This window comes from Phoenix dactylifera, chromosome 9, assembly GCF_051530095.1.
Source record: "Phoenix dactylifera cultivar Ajwa chromosome 9, Ajwa_hap1_PhDact_Kaust_v1.1, whole genome shotgun sequence".
NCBI lineage: Eukaryota > Viridiplantae > Streptophyta > Magnoliopsida > Arecales > Arecaceae > Phoenix > Phoenix dactylifera.
In genome coordinates, this window is record NC_143198.1 from 27393596 (window position 1) to 27411891 (window position 18296).

The 18296-nt window shown below is 42.1% G+C and overlaps 4 protein-coding genes across 4 annotated transcripts; 3 read left to right on the forward strand and 1 right to left on the reverse strand.

The window, feature by feature from the left end:
- The first annotated feature begins 475 nt into the window (after positions 1-475).
- On the forward strand, positions 476-2397 carry LOC103713254 (scopoletin glucosyltransferase-like). The gene has a single exon (XM_039131601.3). It carries the CDS (start codon positions 748-750, stop codon positions 2218-2220), a length of 1473 nt encoding a protein of 490 aa, XP_038987529.2. The 5' UTR covers positions 476-747; the 3' UTR covers positions 2221-2397.
- A 912-nt stretch (positions 2398-3309) lies between these two features.
- LOC103713253 (putative UDP-glucosyl transferase 73B6) lies at positions 3310-4962 on the forward strand. Its single transcript, XM_088704730.2, has one exon. The coding sequence runs from the start codon at positions 3411-3413 to the stop codon at positions 4890-4892; it is 1482 nt and encodes a 493-aa protein (XP_088560856.1). The 5' UTR covers positions 3310-3410; the 3' UTR covers positions 4893-4962.
- Positions 4963-9548: 4586 nt separating this feature from the next.
- Positions 9549-17437, reverse strand: LOC103713219 (kinase C substrate, heavy chain-like protein). The gene is made up of 5 exons (XM_088704731.1): positions 17281-17437; positions 17039-17158; positions 15123-15218; positions 14763-14945; positions 9549-14678 (listed from the first exon to the last, which is right to left on the reverse strand). The coding sequence occupies exons 1-5, from the start codon at positions 17375-17377 to the stop codon at positions 14566-14568; spliced, it is 609 nt and encodes a 202-aa protein (XP_088560857.1). The 5' UTR covers positions 17378-17437; the 3' UTR covers positions 9549-14565.
- Positions 9819-10637, forward strand: LOC103713220 (ethylene-response factor C3). Its single transcript, XM_008800071.5, has one exon. The coding sequence runs from the start codon at positions 9819-9821 to the stop codon at positions 10635-10637; it is 819 nt and encodes a 272-aa protein (XP_008798293.3).
- Positions 17438-18296: the final 859 nt, after the last annotated feature.

Here is an 18296-nt window from a genome sequence, read left to right on the forward strand (position 1 = left end):
ACCACCACGCCGAATCCCCGTCCTTACCGCACGCGTTATGTGGCTCGCGAATCACTCTTCGTACCTGCTCGATTACTGCCACCGATTCCAACTCGAGAAAATGCCAAAGAAACTCGGAAATTTCACCCAAAACTTTTTCTTAATAAATTGAATTTCCGCGGGATAAAAGAAAGTATCTTCTAAATTTATGTTAAATTTTATTTTAACTTATAGGAATCCTTCAAGTAAGATGATATGGAATTACTTAATGTTAATATAAAAGAAATAATATTAAATAATTAAGATATATCCTTTTGTGCGGAAACTCTAATTTATTTTTTCTATTAGACAAAGTTGGGTTATGATAGCATACTTTTGATTCAAATATATATATATATATATATATATATATATATATATATGCACACACTATCGTTGTCTCACTAATTTTTAGAAGCAGAAAGATTATTACCGCAACATCCCTTCCTTTTACCCTCCCATCCATATTCAGATGAGCAATGTAGAAGATTATCCAATGTGTTGCACTTTTGGAGCAGTCACATTCTTCGATCAACGCCACTGGTCCCTTGTATCCTCGGGATCACTGTGGCGGAATCCCATCAATGATAATGCGGTCTGCCCCCGTCTATATGTAACCCCTCTTCACTCTTAAGTCTCAAACGGATCTCAAATCCCACTGTGTTTCCCTTTCCCCGCTTCTTCCGACTCACGAATTCGAAGCTAAGAGCATCGCAATCGCCGCCGCCCATGGGCTCCTCCGCCACCCCCGCCGGCCCCCTCCACATGCTCTTCTTCCCCCTGATGAGCCCCGGCCACATGATCCCCATGGTCGACATGGCCCGCCTCTTCGCCACCCGCGGCGTCCGCTCCACCATCGTCACCACCCCGGTCAACGCCGCCAACCTCCGCCGCACCGTCGACTCCTCCGCCGCCCGCGGCCTCCCCCTCTCCCTCCACGTCATTCCCTTCCCGGACCCCGCGGCCACCGGCCTCGCCCCCGGGCAGGAGAACCTCTCCGCCGTCCCCACCGCCCACTTCAACACCTTCGTCATGGCACTCTTCCACTTCCAGGCCCCCCTCGCCGCCGTCCTCCGCGACCTCCGCCCCGATGCCCTTGTATCCGACTCCCTCTTCACCTGGACAGCCGACCTCGCCCTCGAGCTCGGCATCCCCCGCCTCATTTTCCACGGCGCCGGCGCCTTCCCCCTCTTCGTCCTCACCAACCTCGTCAACTACCTCCCCCTCGACCCCTCCACCGACTCCTTCATCATGAACGGCCTACCTCATCCTATCCGCCTCTATAGAAATGGCCTCCCGGAGCTCGTCGACAACTTCTTCATGCTCAAGCTCCTCGGCGAGGCCGAGGCCAAGAGCTACGGCGTCGTCGTCAACACCTTTTACGATATGGAACCGAGCTACGTCGACTACTACAAGAACAAGAACAAGAACCATCACGGCATCAAGGCCTGGTGCGTGGGCCCGGTCTCTCTCTGCTGCCGTGCCGCCGAGGAGAAGGCGGAACGCGGGGAGCCCCCGGCAGACCGGAACCGTGTGCTAAGATGGCTCGACTCCAAAACGGCCGGATCGGTGGTGTACGTGTGCTTCGGGAGCCTGTGCCATTTCAGCGGGCCCCAGCTGAAGGAGATCGCGCTGGGGCTGGAGGCGTCAGGGAAGGCATTCGTCTGGGTGGTCCGGCAAGAGGCGGCGGGGGACGCGGCGGCGGAGACGGAGTGGATGCCGGAGGGGTTCGAGAAGCGGGTGGAGGGGAGGGGACTGGTGGTGAGGGGGTGGGCACCTCAGGTGGAGGTGCTGGGCCACGCGGCGGTGGGGTGGTTCGTGACACATTGCGGCTGGAACTCGCTCCAGGAATCGGCGTGCGCGGGGGTGCCGATGATTACTTGGCCGCTGTTCCACGAGCAGTTTATAAATGAGGCGCTGGTGGTGGACGTGATGGGGGTCGGGGTGAGGATGTGGGAGGGCTTCCGGCGGAACCGGCTGGAGGAGGAGAAGGTACTGGTGAGGGCGGAGGAGGTGGCGGCGGTGGTCGGGAGGGTGGTTGGCGGCGGCGGGGAGGACGTGGAGGCGGTGGCGAGGAAGGCGAGGGAGTACGGTGAGGCGGCAGGGAAGGCGGTGGAGGACGGGGGTGCGACCTACGAGGACGTCACCGCTCTGATCCAGGAACTCGAGGGGAAGCGGAAGGAGGGGCGGAAGGAGGAGTGAGTACTCCGGCAACCGCCGACGGGCGGTGCTGATAGTGCTGGTGTCGCTCTGCCGCTAGAAGACGGCATCTATTATGTAGTTGGATTCGGATCCGTGATCCCAACCCAGCGTTCGCAGGACTTGCGCTGTAACATTAGGGTTCTCTGTTTTGGTGGAATAAAGAAATCGGTTCTGATTTCTCTGTGCTTAGATACCGAATTTTTTCTACTTACGATACCAAATAATTAACCACGGAGAAATACATTTGATCCTTCGGGGTGGACCAAAACGGTTGCATGTCTTGCACTACGTAGAGCTATATATCTAGTTATATAGTTGCTAGTGTCATGCTCTATACATAAAGTAAATCATATAATCTTAAAATTATAATATTTTTTTTAATTTTTAAAAAAATGATTTAATTATGATCTAAAACAAATTATTCTAATAATTAATTATTCCGTAACGACGTAAGTCAAAACATATTAGCTAATTATTACTATTCGAATTAAATAAAATATTTAACTAAACTAGTCTAGCCCGCCTAAACTAGAATTCCAATAATTGCAAATATCTTCAGTCGATTTGGGGCACTCCTTCAAGTTTTGAGCAATCTTAATTTAGAATCTAAATCAATAGAAAAAATGCTATGCGGGTCCAATAAGCAATATAACATAACAAAGCCTGATCTAAATATGCCAAATAAATAATAAGTAAATAAAAAAATACTGGCCAAAAATAAATTAAATTTTAAATAATTTAAATATTTTTTAAATTTATTATTATTATTTTTATAAATTAATACTAAACCCAACATCAATAATATATGTAAATTAAATTTAATAAACTAATTATTATTTTTCTAAAAAATCTGAAAACATACTTTGAAGCATTGGTTATCCATCTCTTCTCATTTCAAAATCTCTGTTTAATTCAAAGATTTATCTATTTTAATATTATTAAAATATAATTAATTTTTATTATTATTTTAGAAATTAAATAAAAAATAAAATTAAAATATTAGATTTGAAAGAGACAACCCCACGTGACCCACGATCTCACAGCACGAAATTCCATACAGTCAATTTCGTCGTTAACCATTTGCAGCACGAGCTCTACCAACCGGAAAAAGATTCCAACTACAAGGGTTGGACCAGGCTCGCAATCTCCACTAGCTTTCCACTCTAGTCCGGATCCGTCACCCTCGATCCATGGATTCCGTCGCCGGCGAAGCGGAGTCCGCGCGCCCACTCCGCGTCTTCTTTATCCCCTTCTTCGCGACGGGACACATGATCCCCTTGGTCGACATCGCCCGACTTTTCGCCGCCCGAGGCGTCGACTCCACCGTCCTCCTCACCCCGGCCAACGCCGCCCTCGTCCAGCCCACCGTCGACCGCGCCGCCGCCGCAGGCCTCCCCCTCCGCACCCTCCTCTACACCTTCCCATCCGCTGCCGCCGGCCTCCCCCCCGGCGTCGAGAACATCAGCGCCCTCCCCCCCTCCGAATGCCATAAAATCGACGCCGCTTCTCTTCTCACCCGCCCCGACCACGACCGCCTCCTCCGCCTCCACCGCCCCGATGCCATCGTCGCCGACACCCACTTCCCCTGGACCACCGCCATCGCGCGCGACCTCGGCGTCCCCCGCCTCTCCTTCCAAGCCCTCGGCCTCTTCCCCGTCTGCGTCATGGGCGCCCTCTTCCGCCACCTCCCCCACCTCGCTGTCTCCAGCGATGACGACCCCTTTCTTGTCCCGGACCTTCCCCACCCCATCCATATGGTCCGGCGCGAGCTCCCCGACTTCCTCCGCGGCGACAGCCCCATCACCGCCGCCATGGACGACCTCAGTGAGGGCGAGTCCGGAAGCCTCGGCGTCGTCGTCAACAGTTTCGCCGAGATCGAGTCGGCCTACGCCGAGCTCTACTTCAAAATCGACCGCATGCGGTCCTGGTTCGTCGGGCCCGTCGCGCTAGCCTCAGCCGACTCCGGCGACCTCGCCGCCCGCGGGGGGAACGACCCAGCCGTCGCCGCCAACCGCGAGCGCTGCCTCTCCTGGCTCGGCACCATGAAACCAAACTCGGTGGTGTACGTTTGCTTCGGGAGCTGGAGCCACTTCTCCGGCGAGCAACTGAAGGAGATGGCATCGGGGTTGGAGTTGGCCGGGCACCCGTTTGTTTGGGTGGTGAGGGAGGCCGCCGGCGAGGCGTGGATGCCGGAGGGGTTCGAGAGGCGGGTGGAGGGGAGGGGTCTGGTGATTAGGGGGTGGGCCCCTCAGGTGGCGGTTCTGGGGCACGGGGCGGTGGGGGGGTTCATGACGCACTGCGGGTGGAACTCGGTGCTGGAGGGGGTGAGCGCGGGGCTGCCCATGGCGACATGGCCGCTATCGACGGAGCAGTTCATGAACGAGAAGCTGGTGGTGGAGGTGTTGAGGACGGGTGTGAGGGCGGCGGAGGGGGCGCGGCGGGGCACGGCGGCGGAGGAGAACGGGGTGGTGGGGGCGGCGGAGATAGGGGCGGCGGTGGGGAGGATAATGGGGGGAGGGGTGGAGGCGGAAGGGACGCGCCGGAGGGCGAGGGAGTACGGGGAGATGGCGCGTGCGGCGGTGAAGGAAGGGGGGTCGTCGTGCAACGGTCTCGCTGATTTGATCGAGGAGATTCGTGCATGGCCCAAGAAGGCCGCCGGAAAGGCCGCGTGATTCGAATCCGAAGGTGATTGATAATAATAATAATAATATTGCATCGGATGGATGGATGGATGCTACCCAATTTGATATTCTTGGCTCCATCGTTGATGACAATTAGCATTTTATCTCTCTCCGCCCGACGCATTGTGGTCTCATTGTATTGCCGAAATTGAATTGATTAATGAATCGAGCTGTTCACGGTAACCCTAGTTCGGCTCGTCAAAAGACTTCTTTTTTTTATTTGGCTTGCTTGGTTGAGAAGGGAGCGAATCAACTCTATAGATGAGCCACGTCCAAACTTCTTAGGCTTGCACGACAAAGATCTAAGAAAGTTTGTCAAGATTGAATCTTGTTAATGAAGGTTATTTAGAACTCACTCCACTCAAATATCAAGTACTGTTTTTGGCCAAACCGAGCTCTTGCGGCTCAAAACTTAGCTAGGTTCATTTGTGACAGTAATATGCCGTCTAATTATGTTTATTTGCATTTAGAGTGCATACGCTGCAATCAAGCATGCCGCAATTGAGCATCATTGTTGACTTGATCTGTTCTTGCTAGTAGCCTATGGCTACCGAAGCATCTGACCGTTGGTTGTAATTTAGTAACGAGCTAGGTTTAAACAGAGTTGTGGCTACAATATGTCTATCTAACTACAAAATTTTGAGTATGGTTGAATTGATTCTGATTTTCACAAAAATGCTAAGAATCATTGAGAATAAAATGAAAAGAAATGGTAAAATATGTATTTTCAACTCTCCCTTTTAGCATTTTCTCATTTCCTCCTTGAAGATTTATTATTTGGGTAGCCTCATTTTGGTTTCACCTGTGATGTTGTATTGTTGTTTTCATGTTGGGAAAAGAAAAGGTTTCCATGGCATCATTGACTTGGTTACAGGCGTTATGATTTAACTATGTGATAGTGTTTTAAAACGTCCAACCTTCAAGAAAAAGTTTCTAATATTTCCATGCCATAACTAACTTGGTTGCGGGTTATGATTTAACTATGTGATGAGGCATCCAAATTGACGATCCTTGCAGTTATCGTGTTTTAGAATGTCCATCTCAGCTGCTCACAAATGAATTTTAATATGTTATCGAGGTCGATTACCTACCCACCACTAAATGAATAATTTACAAATTCAAACATAACTTTTCTTTTTGGAACTTGAAAGGGATCTACAACCAAATAGATTTTGTTATGCATGTATTATAGTGTAGAATATAATGATGGGCATCTACTTAGATTATTAGAAGTATATCCTGTGAGGATTCGTACGGGCGTGTACTTAGTTCCATATCGGTTACTCGCCGGATAGATTTTAGAAACTTCTACAAGATCAAGAAACCCAAATAATACCTTCTAGCTAGTCATTTTGGGTGAGATTCTGAGTTGTTACAAATGGTCTTGGAGCGGATCCGACTTATGACCTATGTGAACTAGGGGACATGGCCTTATTGTGATGTTTGTCATTGAATTTAAATAGATTTGGATCTTTAGCCCGACGAGAATATCAGACTTAAACAGGGGGCATATGTGATAACCCGTGCGGCGTATGTTTAGTCCTATATCGGTTATTCGTCGAGTAGATCTTAGGTACTTATATAGGATCAAAGAGCCAAAATAATACTTGTCGGCTAGCATAAGATCTTGAATTGTTACATATCCATACTTAGATGGCTATATAAATTGTTGTTGGCTTATGATTTATTGCCGTCGCTATGCTTATGAGTTGCGATACATTAGGTTAGGTTGTATTGGTACCCGAGAACTAGCCTTTGCATACTCAATACAAAGCCCTACTCGGCTGAATTGGTTTAATATTAGCTCGCAAGCTGTTATCCTTGGCCAGCCAACTTATTCCCCATAGGATTGTTGTCACCTACACATAAGACCATCTTGTATCTCACATTTAGTTTACGTCCTCATGCAATCAGACTCCTTCCTTTAAATTCTACGGTTTTGAGACCATTTATTTGCTTCTTTTGGCCTCAAAGACGGAGTTAATTTGTTGGTTCGGATGGATAAAGTTCCGATCATACGTTATGCTGCACTGGCGCTGGTGTTTCTTTGGATCTTTGGCATCTTTGGGTTGGAGCCATCCAATTGTCTCCTTTGTAGCTGTTTTGCATCTTTGTAAGGTAAGGCTAGTTTTCTCTGCTTTGCTCCTGATTTCGAGTCTTGTTAAGTTTAATTCTAATTTGTTATGTTGGGAGAACGATCAGGTTTGGCTTCCAATCTAGAAGAAGATTTGACCATATCGGACCCCTAATTTGAGGTCGTCCTAATTTGGAGTTTCTTCAGATTTGTGAGGTCCTGACTCCTGATTGATAATTCTAGAATGCAATGCATCGAATACAAATATATGGAGATTGGTGTCGTATTTGAATTTTTTAGTGGACGAGTCCATGTGAGGCTGAAACACGGCATCGGAGAAATTACACAACTTTGAGACGTGGTTCCCTCTCAAGTTTGGGGGCAAAACGGACGTGGTTGCTCCGTTGGACGTCCCAACCCCTCCTTTTGTACTACGCGAGTTTAGAGACCAAAAGACTTCAAGAATTATTCTTTACTAAAATATTTTTTCTTAAAAGTTGATACTCCAATATATGATATCTTAAAAAAAAAAATTCTCATATTTGGTTAATTATAAAAAAAGTAGTACATTCTAAAGTTGATTATGTTCGCATGCGCATCTATTTTTTTGAAAAAGTTATGTAAAATATCTGTTATACCCAAAAAAATTTACCCCATTCTATCTCAAAGCTTATAGGTATTTTTGAAAGAAAAAAAATTAGCACTTAGCTGGTGAAATTGAACTTTCTCATATCCTACATAGTTTTTTTCATAAAATACGTGAGGTTCTTATTTTAATATGAAAGCTATCTTTTTATTTTTTAAAAAAAAATCGATGATGAGGGTGTCAGGCTAACGTGAGCTACCGCAGTACCAAAAAAAATTGATAAAATATGAAGCATTTCTCTTTTTTTTTTTTTCTGGAAACCAAAAGAGTCATAAGATGGGCTTGTTGACCACGGACCAGGCTCTGTATATTTGGACCCTAGGACAAGGCCTTTGGTTCGGTTTTTTGAGGCCTTCTCCGTGGGGATGGAAACGATGGGGTCCACTATGATTTGTTGTACGTGGTTTTACCTCTATTGTTTTTGTTAGCTTCACGCTTCGTGACCGAGGGCATAGACGTTGAGAGGTTGCTTGGGCATTGTGACTTGCCAACTAAGGCTACTTATAGTAGGGCTCCAACCACACTAGGCTTAGGCTAGCCAGAAGATCTGGACCCCAACCAAATTTTCTTTCAAATCATGATTTTAGATCCAGACTTGACCTATTGGCTAACCAGATTGGTTCAAGCTGGTGCAAACCAGGTCAAGCATGAACTAGACCTATTTAGGTCCATTATAGATTGAGTCTAGGTTTAGATCTAATAAAAGATAAAAGAATTAAAACCTTCTCATTTTATGTTTAAAAAAAATATTTTTGGACGAAAAAGAAAAAAAAAATACTTCATGAAAATGAAAATGTTTTTTTTAAAAAAAAAAACTAGTAAGAAGATAAGGCAAACGGACGGAGGATGATAAGTGAAGATATCTAAATTAGAATGTAACACAGATTGCTACCATTTATGTTGCTAACCAGGATACGATTCAATTTTTAGTTTTAACTTTCAACCTACAAAATGGAAACTTTAATCAACAACAATTGAACCAGTGACTTTAATACACTAAAATGGCCGATATAAGGGGAGAGCAAAATGCAATTTAGTTTAACAATAATTATGCAAAACCGATGGTGCTAACTTAGTACAAGGCTTCCTTCCTCATCTCACAACCTTGTACTTCCTCGACCTTGGACTTCCTCTTGCCAAGAAAACAAGCAAAGTTTTGAAAATTAACAAGTTAATATCCAAATCTAAACGCCGAACCACCAAACATTCCCTCTGGCTCTTGAAAGATCTGAGGACAAAAATTTCAAGGGTTGTACATTGTTAAAGGCATCCTCATACATTGAATCGGAATGCGTATCTATTGCTACCAGCATTATTATATCCATTGCCAAAGCGCCAAGTATTCCTTCTCAATGGTCATGGCTGAATAATGTGAAGAAGCGCTTGTGTGTTCCTTCGTCTGGAATTAATAAAGATGATCGGATTAGGCAAGACCACAAATTCTAGGTTTCTCCAATTCCTTGGTTTTGCCTACTCCAGAGATAATATTATCAAATATGATACACTTCAAAACCAAGCATAGTAGGATAGGACACTCGTCACAACGAAAGCCAAGAACGTAGAAGAGAGATCCTGAGAGAATAGCAGCATTGAGATGCTTCAAAAACAAGGATTCAGCATACACCCATAGGAGAAGGTAACCCAAATGGAACTGTTCATGAACCCCCGGACTCTCATTTTATCTATTTCCAAAAGGCAGCTTGTTGATGCAGGAAGAAGAGAATCATATATCAAAAAGATGAGAAGGTACCTTTGTAGCTTTCAAACTTTAGCCATCAGGATTAGTTTCGATGTGAGTCCATCACACACTGAAAGAAAACCTAACAGCCTTCCCACGTCAAGAAAGATACCAGATACTTCATACTGATTTCTAGCATGGAGGACTAACATGTAACAACAGAAAAAAAAAGAGAGGATGCTACAACAATAGAAGTCAACCATATAATTTTATAAACATCGCCTATTGGCATAATGATTACCTGATGTGGAGTCCCCGCGTACACAGATTAAAAGGGTTCCTTAGTTTGGAACCCAAGTTTCTTACAGGTTCTCTTGTTCATTGGCTGAACCAAAGCTTTGGGCTGTTCAACTGCTGGCAACTCTATATAACATCACAGCAATCCAAACTCCCAACCTCCCTTCTCCAATTGGCTGTGTTTTATTCCAAAACATGCTCTTCTAGATCTCCACCAACACCATGAGTATTGAATTGAAGAGGTGTGAAGCAAATGATAAGCTCCTGGAAAATGTGTGGGCTAGTTTCTTCGCTGGTAATGCCCCAGAGAGCTGCAGTTCTAATGATGAACCCAACAAGAAGCCTGAAGACTCCCGAGAATGGAACGAAATGCCTCGTCTGGAAGGAGGGGAAGGAAATCTGGCAGTCCTACAGAGGCTTCCCAGCCTTGGCAGATGGATATCTATGGGAGCTGAAATCTGGGATGAACTGCTCAATGGAATTATAGCTTCAGATAGCTGTGAAACTGCTACTCTTGATTCAGGATACCAAGCCTGCTCATCTTCAACATCAAAGACATTAGCTGCAGAAAGTGTTACTCCCAGGCATTTTAGAGGGGTGAGAAGGCGACCATGGGGAAAGTTTGCAGCAGAGATAAGGGACACCTCACGGAAAGGGATGAGGGTTTGGCTCGGAACTTTCAATACTGCAGAAGAAGCTGCCCTTGCATATGACAGAGCTGCTCTGCGAATGAGAGGACCGCAAGCTCACCTCAATTTCCCCATGGAGGCAGTTGCCAAGGCTTCAGAAGATGCTCACCTTGAACAGGACTTGGCATGCATCATGAGTGGCCCTGCTTGCCCAGTGTACGGCTGCACTGAGACAAATTATAGCCCAAGAAAGAGAACAAGGGAATGGGGCATTTATGACGAGGTTCCAGCTGAACCACCAGCATGGAAGAGAAATAGCAGCAACAAAGGGATGGTCAGCAATCAGGTGGATGTTGTGGAGTTACAAGACCTTGGCAACGAATATTTAGAAACTTTATTGTCTTCTTTGTGATACATAGCAAGAGTCACAAATATTGTAGGTAGGATAATGAATGAGAATTCATAAACAGCTGTGTCATGTACATGAACTTGTGAAGCAAGGCTCAACCTTTGTCTGGACTGTCCAAAAGTGAGCATAGGTTTTCAAGATATTTTACTTTAAAGGATGTATATAAAAATCTGCAGGATTTGAAGGGAACGAGCATGTGTTATTGCTCTTTTTGTGCTTAAGCATATAGCAGTTAATATCCTTATGATATGCATAGAGAATTGTAGTTCTCAGAACTCCACCAAACATAGAGAACCAGTATCTTTGATAACCTGCCACTCTATAGTTAAAAAAAAAAAAAAACAGGCTTATGCTATAATGATAGTTGTACATGGGTGTGTGATAGCAGGAATGTGATCAATCATGTCTGGTCAGTTACTCTGGTCCTTTTTAGGTCTTTCACCTTAAAACACAAATTTAGTATCACTGCTATATGTAATGAACAGGAAGGAAGAGAGCAAATTGGAAGAGAGAGTGGGAGAGAGAGGATCAGATAACAGGGTTTATGTTTAACAATGCAAAGATTTGATAACAGGGTTTCCACATAATGCTTCAGGATGCCGGATCAGTTTAATTACGATGCTTGATTACTAATAACACTCGATATATTTCATATATGCAAGCTGCTGATAAACAGATAACAGGAAAGAAACTAGAAGCATTTAAACAATAGCAAACTATACACATGATTATATAAGGGACTATAATTGGTGTATACATCAAACAATCCTTTGCATTGCCATTTCACCACCTTCAATTTGTGCTTATTACTAATTATTTGGCAAGCAATTTTAAAGTCAAGGAGTTTCAACAGACTAATCCAAAGAAATTAAACAGGATCGACCTTTGTTACGTATGAGGAATAGAAAGACCATTTGTTGCAGAAAAGGACTTCCTCATAAAGAAAATCGATAGCAAATAGAACTCCCTTCTATGCAAACAATAGGCAGGAATTTATAATGCTCATGCCGGATCAACATTGTGCTAATATCATTTTTCCTATAGTGCACAATTTAAGAAAGATTCTTCAAGAAATTTAAAACCAAAAAGTAAAGAGATGCAATTGCAATACCACAGTCTTGCTTTCTGATAAATAATTAGAAATACCTCTGCAGATGTGAATAAATAACACAGACTTTTCCCCCTAGAAAATTGATGCAAGCCTGACACAATAGCTGAGATGACTTAGGTTTCTTCAAGACCTAGCATATTCTGTTCACATTATGTCCATATCAAAGTCGATGTTCACATAAACTTCGAATGACGCTGCCAGCTTGCCCTCAATTTCATCATGCTTCATTAATAAACCATATCCATAATCAAAAAGTTGAAACAAATTTGCCAGAAATAAAACAAGTTACCTTCTACATTGCCTGGATACTCATGTCCAGCTCCAAAAATCAATATCGGATATGTATCCGAGTTGGATATGCCTCTTGAAAGCCTATAACTTTTCTGGCAGCCACTTGTAAAGATGGAAGAAGATTGAACTCTTCCAACAAAGGTTTTAAACACCGGTGCCAAATATGTCGGTACGAAACCGCCAGCATGCACTGGAATAGACTGGCACATACCAGTACAACCATTACATACCAACATAGTTGTTTCGGCATCTCATCACCCGTACTGGTGCTCGTTTCACACTAGAATATTAAGGTACTAATCCATTCCTACAATTTTTAAAACCATGCTTCCAACATGAGTTTGATCCCTCTTTAATGTTAGAAGTGAGTATTTATTCTTGTTAGAGATTGGTCAAGGATCTAACTATTCAAACAAGTTTGCAAAATATTACTTTTCTTAGATTCTTGAGTTATCAAATGTTTAGATGAGAAACATATATATTGAAAGATCTCAACAAACAATACCTTTTTAATACTTCTTCAATGTTTAAATAAAGAATGTTCAGAGGTATTAACATAAAAAACTGGTTAAAATTATACTTTCTCTTACATATCCTCGTCTCTTCCTTTTTTTCTTCTTTTCAAGTTAAAATTATATCATAAATAATAATGATATCCTGAACTTTGAATGCTTTTGATTTGCAAATGTTCAATCGGTAGCATCATATCTGCTCATGACAAGTTGCACCAGATCGCCGGATCACATAAGGCTCTCAACCAATTAAAAGAAACCACTTTTGGCTAGTACACTGGTTAACAGTCCAATGATGCAACCAAAATGAGCTTTTTATGCTTGTGATATCTTTTACTTTTCTTCTTGTAAATTTTAACTGGTGGGAGATGCTTGTAACGTAATCCACAGAGAATAAGGAAAACACTTTTGGCTAGCACACTGGTTTAACAGTCCAATAATACAATCAAAATGTGTTCTTTATCCTCCAATCCACACATAACAACGACAAGGAGAAGAAGAACAGTATTCCTGGAAGTGCAAAATGCCCACAAATTACACAAGCCTATTCTTATTGATTCAAAGTTTTCAACTATTCTATTTTAGGACAAATACTACATGGTTTCAGAATGCAAAGTTAGGACAATTTGATTTACAAATAAATGTATGAAGCTCCAGGTCAAAATCAAGTTGCCCCGGCTCAGACAACAGAGCCACTCACTCAACTAAGTTCAATTCAGTCAAGAAAATGAGTCAAGGATTACAGCTCTTCAATGTTGATACAAAAATTCATTTTAGAATAAGGAGATGAAAATCTAATTACAGTAAAAGTCACTGATCTGAAATGAATGACTAATGTGGATTGTTTCAAGGCACACCTACTCAAATTTCTGCAAATCAAGTTGGACAAATAAACTCCTGGTTTCTTTTCCTTGGGGTGGGGTTGGTGTAGGTCTGTGTTATTGGGAGGGCATGGGGATATGGGAAGGTTCTCACTGATAAAGAAAAAGAAGAAAAAAAAAAGGACTTTTACTTAAACATAGAACAATCATGAGAAGAGTCTGTCTTAAATGTCTGTTATTCTATAAAAAAGCATATATGGCTCTATGGTCTTTCCACCCCATGCCCACCAAGGCATCATCCAGCATTAATAATATATGATGTGCACGAAAGTGTAACTTCTACTGAATTCTGGCAAGCTTTAAGTCTTAGGGCATATGAGAGTGATCTATAGATATGTGGAAACAGGATAAGTTTCACATTTTGGCATCCATGGGCTCGATCATCCTAAATTTGAAGGGATCAAACCTGTTTTAACAAGCCATTTTTGGATCCGAGGAAATTGTCTCAACATAGGCTTGAGAGATAATAGAGATCTTAGGTAAAACCCAGTTTGAACTTGCCTAAGTGAAAAATTGATATCCCTAATTAGCTGCTTTGTAACAATTGGATGATAATCAATTACGGATGACGAATAAGAAATACAAGTGCCTATGCTCATACAAGTGCCTATGCTCAGCAGGATATTTCTGTATTAAGATGATGCAGTCGAATGTTCAAGAATGTTTCCGATATTGTGTTTTGCTTTTTCATGCATCATAACCATCTGAAGAACAGTTAAAAGATGAAATGCATGTTTGTTGTCTTCAACGCTCCTGAAATCTTTGTTCTTACAACCTGTCTTATATAAATTATGATATGATACTTCCTATTACAATCTGATGCTTTTATATCCCAAAATTGGAGATGCCTTTCAACTTGACATCATATTCTATTTCATCTACTACTTTGTAACACCATTTCACAACTGGGTACTACTAAAAGGGCCAAACTCCACATTACATTAAGAGCTAACAATGTGTTGCCACCATGTCCAAGAACAGTTTCAGAAGTGATATGTGATTCATAAGAGAGTCCAATATTTTACAGACACCTTAATAGAATTTACAAATATTTTTCTGTATATGTGAGATATAAAAAAAGAAGAACACCATAAATAGCTTAAAACACAGCAGAGACAATTGAATTTGTAGGCCTACTAATTCCTCCTCAAATAGCGTCTCCTTCGAGATCTAGTGCGCCAATAGAACAGGCAAAAGGCCATTATACACATTGCAGAAACCATTTGTATCATTATAAGTATTTTCAATCCTGTGAATAAATAACCACGACCAATTAAATATTATAGCCATTTTTTACCACATTAAATTCCATCATTAATGCTTACAGTTTTACCTTTCTTTTGGACCAAGTCCTCCAAATCAACTCTATATTTTCTTTCTTGTCTGCTACCATTGTTGATTTTCATTGCTTCTGCATCATGGTTGACAATTCTATTTTCAGAAACATTCTGATCTTTGAGGCATGTGTTTGGACAGTTCAGACCAGTGTCATATTCATCACTTCCATCACAGCAATCTAGAAATAAACGAATTATCTGATATTGATCAGAAAATGGAAAATCAAAAGCAAAATGCCAACAAAATGGAAAGCAGTCACATATTATGTTAACAAGCAATGAATATAAGAAGGCAGCATCATAGCTCTCCTATAGGAATAATGTTTACACAAAAGACCTTCACACACATTACTTACCACAGATGTGATCATTAACCCGTGATGAAAACAAGAAATGAGATGAATCTCCTACGTTCCTACAATAGAATTTGCTTTGAGGGCAAGCAGGAGTTCCTGCAGCACATAACAAGATAGAGCAAATGCATTCAGTCAGTGGATGCAACAGAAAGTCAAGAGAGGTTATGGCCACTTTCTAGCAATAACAAAAAAAAAAAAGACTTTAGTTTCGAAGGTGATGCAACTAATAGACAGATTTTTTAACTCATTTAGATCCTTTATTTTTATCAGCATTTTTTATTAAAAAATGTTCAATACAGAATTTCTCTTTCTTCATGGATTTGGCATTATTAATACCTGATCCGAAAGATATAAAACACAAGCAGGTTTACTTCCACAAACTATGTACTTTGGTAGCACCAGCACTACTAATCAAAAAAAGCCCTTTGTTTGGTAACAATAAAATTAGATTTTCCCAAGAAAGGTGGTACCCATTTGTCCTAGATTGCATGTGTTTTCCTTTTTCACAAGGTTGCACTCATGCAAAAGAAGTCACTGATTGTATCAGTAGAGTTCATAATGAAACACAAAATTCAGTGTTGTTTGCCTTTGAATAGATGACTTACTGAAATGACCATGACAAAGGAGACGTATCCCCCTCAAGAAACCACTTAAGCAATTTAGCACCCAAGTGATCTTCATAAGAGGTAAATTGCCGCATGTATATGCCCCCTTCCTCGAGAGGAACTTTGCTGGGTGAATCAGGATTTGGATTCGTGACAAAGCTATGTAACATTAGTCCTAGTAGCAGCATTACCTTTCGACTATTCTAGATGACTGTTCAATGGCTCATTGGACTATAAGATCTGGGCTACCTTTTAGTGAGCCTTGACATCATAACTTTTTGATAACTTTCTAATGGCTTAAATATGCGAGGGGATATGAAATTACAAATAAGTGCCGTGCATGAGGTAATATCCAAAAAAGTATGTGGCCATAACTTAACATAAAGGCCAAAACACTGTTGCAATAAAAATCGACAATAAATAAATAATTCAAAAACTTAACATCACCAAGCTTGCAACAATTGCGGCCCACTTCATATCCCCTAGAAAGGGTTGTAAGTAGACAACCCATTCACTATTGATGAATCAACTTGGCAGGAGGGTTCTCCATTCCAAGTTGCATATCAATCCAAAAGAGTTGTCTCTCTGATGAAAGCAAACATAAGCGACCTTCTTTAATCAAATAAATTCTCTTAATTGCACTAAACAACCGACACCATCCGGTGTTATAACTACATGCCAAATGGTCAACCATATCAGCAAGGTCAACGTAAAATCTCCCTTAACCCCATATATCTTTAGAAAGCCAAGTAACAAGCAACCAACTTTTTTCACTAGATCAATTAGGGAAGACTTCTAGTAGAATCAAGAATCTTTTACATGAGCACTCACCAAAGCTAATTGAGTTTGCAAGTAACCCTACCTACTTGATATCAACAAACCAAGCTTCTTCGCGACGTAAGGTAGTGATATAATGAAGACACGAGCAAATGGAACATTCAAGGATGACAGAATCTCAAGGTCCATACCAGGCGCATGCACAATAGTGAGATGGAACTGACAAGTAGTACTTTCAAGTTTGAAACACCAAAAAGCTATGATAAATATGGAAATACAAGAATTTCTAAATGAAAACACCAAAGATGGGCATCAATAATTGCGCCTTTTATTTCAACCTAAATTGGCCCATATAATTCTTGCATGCATTAAGCATTTCACTCATGAATCACAAAAAATAACTTGTTATCTCCAATTCCTAATTACCTCGAACAGGAAAAAAAAGAAAAGAAAAAAAGATCGGTTCAAGGCTTCTCGACACCACATGAAATGAAAACTTAGGATTAGGGGTTTTGGGGGGGTTTTAGCTCTCACCGGGTTCGTCGGTTCCGTCGGGACAATCGCAGTAGCCGTCGTTGAGACGATCCTTCGAGAAGGTTCTCGACCCATCCTTGCACGCGATCACCGCCCCCGCGACCGCGAAATACAACTCGTCTACAATTTCCCAATTGTTTATATAGAAATCGGTCAAACGAATTGAAAAATGGGGGGAAAAAAAAAGTGCGTCGGATCAGAAACGGACGGTCGGATAGTTCGAAACAGGGAGACGGGTTTACCTTGAGGGGAGACGCCGAGAAGAGGAGAGGAGGCGACGAGGGAGGAGACGAGGAGGAGGCAGGCGGGAACGAGGGAGAGGAGGCTTCTCGTTCCCATTTTGCGGACCGCCGGACCGAACCGTTGACGGCTGGTCTTTTTGTTCCAGCTGTTGTTCGTCGCACTAGATGTGCAACGCTTCACTTGCAACGAGGTTTCTATTGGAGGCAGTAAGGGGAGGCCCCGCTTTCAAGTGGTCCATGTTGCATCAATGGACTCCTCTTATTAAAATATGAAATAAAGCATTGCATCCTTCTATATTTTTTTAAAAATAAAAGAAAAAAAATCTATAGTAAAATTATTTAGATTCTAATAACTGAGGATGCGCCATCCAAAATTCGACTGCAAAATTTATGGTTGGTAGGCATGGAGGAGGTATAGCCACTAGTTCAAGTCAAGTTGATACAATCTAGAGACTCTTCAGGCAAAATGTGTCTCGATTAGAAATTAATTTTTTTAATGATATCCTCATCCAAAGTATAAATCCATTTTGAAGAAGCTCTTACTTTTATTCCTTCCCATTAGCAGAACAAACCCACCTACCTTGGGATTCTCTTAGAGCTCGTTTGGTTCGCGGGAAGTATTTTTCCTCATAGGAATATGATTCCTGGGAAACAAATTTCTAGAAAGAGGATGCTTAAGAAAGTACTTTTGGCATATTTGGTTGATTATGGGAAAGTGACAAATTTACAAAGTGCTTATGTTTGGTTGGTGATCCACTTTTCTAGGAAAGTTATGTATAATTCCTATTATGCCCTTAATAAAAATTAGGTTTTTAATGCCTCTTTAATGCTTTTTTAATACTGAAGGGACTTTTTGAAAAAAATAAAAATGGAGTGATTCCCACCTCATGGGAAAGACTTTTCCATGGAAAATGTGGGAATCATATTCCCATGGGAATACAACTTTCCCTTCTCTCTCCTTTGAAAACTCCAACCAAATAAGAGGCATCTCATTACTTTTACATTGACCACACTTT